The 4,986-nt window shown below is 44.4% G+C and overlaps 1 protein-coding gene across 1 annotated transcript; it reads right to left on the reverse strand.

Annotated features, from left to right (window-relative positions):
- Positions 1–2,597: 2,597 nt before the first annotated feature.
- LOC101709031 (melanoma-associated antigen B1-like) lies at positions 2,598–4,406 on the reverse strand. Its single transcript, XM_021250202.2, has one exon. It carries the CDS (start codon positions 4,352–4,354, stop codon positions 2,663–2,665), a length of 1,692 nt encoding a protein of 563 aa, XP_021105861.2. The 5' UTR covers positions 4,355–4,406; the 3' UTR covers positions 2,598–2,662.
- Between the last annotated feature and the right edge of the window lie 580 nt (positions 4,407–4,986).

Here is a 4,986-nt window from a genome sequence, read left to right on the forward strand (position 1 = left end):
CATGCTTTTTTTTAATCAACTGAGATCCATTTTGGAATACTGAGAAAAAAAGAATTAAGGGGGAGGTCTGCAACAAGTGGCAGCAGTTCAACAATGTGAACTGAAGAAAAACTGGTTTTGGGCTCTAGTTATACTACCTACTAGTCGTGTGAACTTGGGAACATTGCAAGTTTATCATCAGCCATATGAATTTAGTAAGCTATATCTTGTAGGGATATATGAACTACATGTAGACTATAGAGCAAGAGGAGTAGAAAATTTTCCTCAGACTGATAGGAGTTGATATTATTATATTGATCCCAGATAAAATTTCCCAGCACTGGGACCTTTATTTTTTGTAAGTTCAGGACATTTCATATAATACAGAGTCCATACTACCATTTAAAGAACATGGAAACAGTAAAAACTTATTCCTACTAATTAAAACTTAGTAACTAAGTAAATTTTCCCCATGAGAGCACATTTTTCAGTGTACAGTTGTCTTCTCAAGCTTCTTGCAACTCAAGCTCCCAGAATTGCTGTTAAGGCACAAGTTCTTTTATCCCTCCTGGTTGACCTTCCAAACAAACCATCTATATTAATATTTGTCATATATACTCTTCACAAAATCTACTGCTGTCTTAAAGTATGGCAAATTACATTCAAGGTAACCTAATGAAAATTCTCTTTTAATGAAGTGGGATCCCTCTTCAACAAAAATGTGCCAATGTATAGCAGGTGGAAGGCTCTACCTCGCATCCCCAGTCCTAGGAGATAAAATGTGCCAAGGTAGTGGCTTCTGCAAATCTCACCTGAAGGGATTGTCATCCTCATTTCTCAGAATTTCTGTGGGGAAAATGTGCATAGAAGACCTGGTTTACCCAATGTGTTTAGCATTACTGGTAACAGTCTAGGACACCTTCCTTCCCTGCTCTTGTAGAGATTTATCTCTACTTTACTCACCATCCTAAGGGTACTTTTCTCAGCAGTTTTCCCTAAGGTACTGATTCTGCCCTTCTACCACCCCGTCCAAATTCATATGCTAAAACCTCTCCCCTCCATTTAGTGTTTGAAGGTGGGGGGTTCAGGAAGTAATTAGAATTGGGGTTATGAGAATGGGTTTTCATATTGTGATTTGTGTCACTGTAACAAGAAAATCTCTCTCTCTCTCTCTCTCTCTCTCTCTCTCTCTCTCTCTCTCTCTCTCCCTGTCTCTCTTTCCCTTCCTCCTTTCCCCCCATTCCTGTCCCTCCCTTTCACTGCTTCCCTGTTCCTCTCTTCTCTCATTCACCCTCCTTTCTTCCTCTTTTCACTCCCCTGTCTCTTCCTCTCCTTACCTTTCTCTTTCTCCCTTTCTCCCTTCCCTTCCCTTTCTTCCAGTCTTTCTCTTCCTCTAACAATCCTACATCCTCAAGTGAGGTCATAAAGGGAAAGAACTTGTCCTATAAGTTTCCATAATTTACTGAATGTTTCTGCTTCTCTGCTACTCCCAAACAAATCATATATTGAAGCACTCATCCCCAGTGTGATAGTGTTTCAAGGTGAGACTTTGGGGACATAATTCAATTTAGATGATTTAATGAGAGAGGGATTTCATGTTGTGATTTGTAGCCTACTTAAAATCCAAGCGGGTAGTCCAATGACCTACTAGTCTCATTGCAGTTCTTGTCTCAAAAATTCTAAAAATATGAGATAAGTCTTCTTTATCTGGGCAACCAGGTACTACCACAAATCCTGCAAAATAGCATGTGCTTCATTAATGTTTGCTGAATAGGAGTCAAGGAACATAAAAGACAGTATAAATTTAACTTTTAATTCATAGAAAAAGCCAAAAACACATATGAACATTCAATTATATAAAATAGAGACTAAAACTAGTAAGGGAAATCAAGAATTAATCACTTCAATTTTTTCCTCCACTGTATTACCCTGCATACTGTGGATTTTCTTTAACATTTTCAAGAAAATTCCCTATAGTATAATCCTATTTTCTAAACAAGAAATATGAGAAGTAAATCTGTTTTTAAGTTCCCCAGTCTACAGTATTTTGTCATAGTAGACTGAATAGATTTACAGGAGTATACATCACAATCCTGAGTCATAGCATGGGATGGCATAGCATTAACTCACCACCACCTCCACTTCAAGTAGCTCACCTCACAGGTTCAATAATACCTATCTGCCAGAAATCTGCAATTTCGAATGTCTCACAATTCTTGCTTAGGATATTTCCATGTTACTGTTCCCACAGACACCCTCGTCACATTCATTCTTTGTATGTTGCCTAAAAGTCAAAAGGGAAGTTAAACAAATTTCTTGTAAGATTTCAAACCTAGGCTCTAAAATTCTAGTAGCACGGGCTACAGGTATCCTCATTACGTGGATACCTGTGCACTACCACAAAGACTGGCAAAGAGCATACAATCTATTAATATTTGCTAAATTACAGTCAGGAAATATGAAGGCTAACTGATAAAGATTTAACCACAACTTGCAGGAATATGCCAAGAAACAGCTTAAAACATTTCATTTCATACAACCAAAGCAATGAGAAAAGCAACCAGTGAACATGTTCAAAATTTTTCTCCATTGCATCACCCCTCACTGGGGTGGGGTTCTTTAACACTGGCAAGAAACTTCCTTCTGGTACAATCCTATTTTCTTAACTAGGTGATCAAAAGCCTCAGACCTCAGCAGGCCCTGGAGAAGCAGCAGGATCTGTGGCCTGGCCACTTGCACTAGGATTGGCACAAGAGCCAGGCTTGGCAGCCCACGCAGCTTCGGCTCTTTCTATCTCATCACTCACGGCTTTGATGGAGGCATCGCAAACAGAGTGTAAGTAGTCCAGGGAAATCTTATTGAGCTTGGACAAAAACTTCAGGATTTTCTCCTTGCTGGTCTCGGCGTAGGCTTTGGGGCCCCACAGGAACTCATGGCATGGAGGGTCACTGCCAGGCACCTGCTGATACACCAGGTACTTTAGCCTCACCAGGTCTTGAGTGAGGAGCTTCTTGGGCTCTCCAAACATGATGTGCTTCTTCCCGGGATATATCTTCATGGTCTTCAGGACTCTCCAGAGGATTTCCTCAGCAACACAGTGGCCATTCAGGAGGATCACAGCAAGGACTTTCATCAGGAGACCCGTTTTAGGGTAGCCCCTGCCAGGGCGAATCCTCCCATTGTTGGGGAGGGTCAGCTTGCTGATAAGGGTATAGGAGTGATGGGTGGAGTCCACTTCTCTCACTTCAACTGAAAAGATTGCCTCCATGTCCTCACAGGCACTCTTGAAAGTCTCGGCAAACTCATCTGTGTTCTCCCAGGTGGTGAACTTCCACATCTCTTCCTTGGTAAAGAGCTGCTTCAAATGGAATTTTTGAAGCATGAACCATTCCAACAGCTCAGCGGAGTACTTATGGTGGACAGATGTGTAATTAATGTTGAGACTTTCCTCAAAAATGCTATTCTCATCCTCAAAATAGGAACATTGGTCAAAAGTGGCCCAAAAGTCACCAGCAGAAAGAACTCCAATAGATGGTGATCTCCCCCCAGGTGTCGAGGGAGGGCTACAGGATGCAGCAGCAGGTGGGCCCTGGCACAAAAGAGAAGCCTTTTCTTCTTGTTCTTCTCCAGCTGCTGCTGCCGCTGCTTTTGCTGATGCTCTTGCTGATGCTCTTGTTGAAGCTCTTTCTGATGCTTGTGCTCTTGCTGGTGCTGCTGGTGCAGGTGCTACTGCTTTTGGTGCTGTTGCTGTTGCTTTTGGTGCTGCTGCTTTTGGTGCTGCTGCTCTTGGTGCTGCTGCTGCTTTTGGTGTTCCTGGTGCTGCTTCTTTTGGTGGTGGTGCTGCTGCTGTTGCTTTTGGTGCTGTTGGTTTTGGTGCTGATGCTGCTGCTTTTGGAGCTGCTGCTTTTGGTGCTGCTGCTTTTGGTGGTGGTGCTGCTGCTGCTGCTGCCACCACTTTAGGTGCTGCTGCCTTTGGTGCTTCTGCTGCTGCAGCTGCTTTTGGTGCTGCTGCTGCTGCTGCTTTTGGTGTTCCTGGTGCTGCTTCTTTTGGTGGTGGTGCTGCTGCTGTTGCTTTTGGTGCTGTTGCTGCTGCTGCTTTTGGTGCTGCTGATGCTGCAGCTGCTTTTGGTGCTGTTGCTGCTGCTGCTGCTTTTGGTGGTAGTGGTGCTGCTGCTGCCACCGCTTTTGGTGCTGCTGCCTTTGGTGCTGTTGCTGCTGCAGCTGCTTTTGGTGCTGCTGCTGTTGGTGCTGCTGCTGCTGCTGCTGCTGTTGGTGGTGCTGGTCCTTTTTGTGCATCCTCACAAGTCTGATTGTCACTTTTGCCTTGTGCACGTTTCTTGTGGGCTCGCAATTTGCTCTTCTGACCACGAGGCATGATGAATCTGGTTAGGCCCAAGAAGGAGGCGCGTGGGCAGGAAGGCTGGTGCTGCGGACACCTGGAGGAGGGAGAATGATATTTTGTGAGCATCTTCAGAATGAAGACACCTCCTTGGCTTTAACCAAGGCTGCTTCTGCAGGTCTCTGTGAGAGCTATGCTCTAGGAACTGACAGTGGTCCTGTTCTAATAAGTCTGTCCTTGTGGAGGCAGACAGAGTGAGTCTCCGGCTGCACCCTCCTGTCCCTGTCTATGGTGTTCTGGGGTGGTGGCCAAGACTGGGCATTGCAGTCCTGTGTTGTGAGGTGTGGGGTGCTCTTAGATTGCGATCACACTCATCACTAGTTGTAGGCAAGTCCCGCACCTCTCACTCTTGCTGCTCTGATGTTGACTCCTCAAGCCCAAAACAGATCATTCTGTATCCCACAACCCACAAGTGTAAGTGCAAGAGATTCTCAGCCAACCATCATGTCATCTGCTCTGCCACATTAAGAATTATGTAGAGCCCTTACTCTCATGGGCTTCTAAAGTACGTAGTTTTCACTCAATCTCCAGGTACTGCCTGCTACTCTCTCCTGAATGGTAGTGGACTCCTCACAGCCAATATACTTCCTGTGTCTTAGATTTGCTTT

Source organism: Heterocephalus glaber, unplaced genomic scaffold (genome assembly GCF_053883595.1).
Source record: "Heterocephalus glaber isolate CG9 unplaced genomic scaffold, H.glaber_assembly_v1.0 deba00001594, whole genome shotgun sequence".
In the NCBI taxonomy this organism is placed as follows: Eukaryota; Metazoa; Chordata; class Mammalia; order Rodentia; family Bathyergidae; genus Heterocephalus; species Heterocephalus glaber.

Coding starts and splice junctions, on each gene's coding strand:
- LOC101709031 (XM_021250202.2), bottom strand. CDS start 4,354: ATGCCTCGTGGTCAGAAGAGCAAATTGCGAGCCCACAAGAAACGTGCA.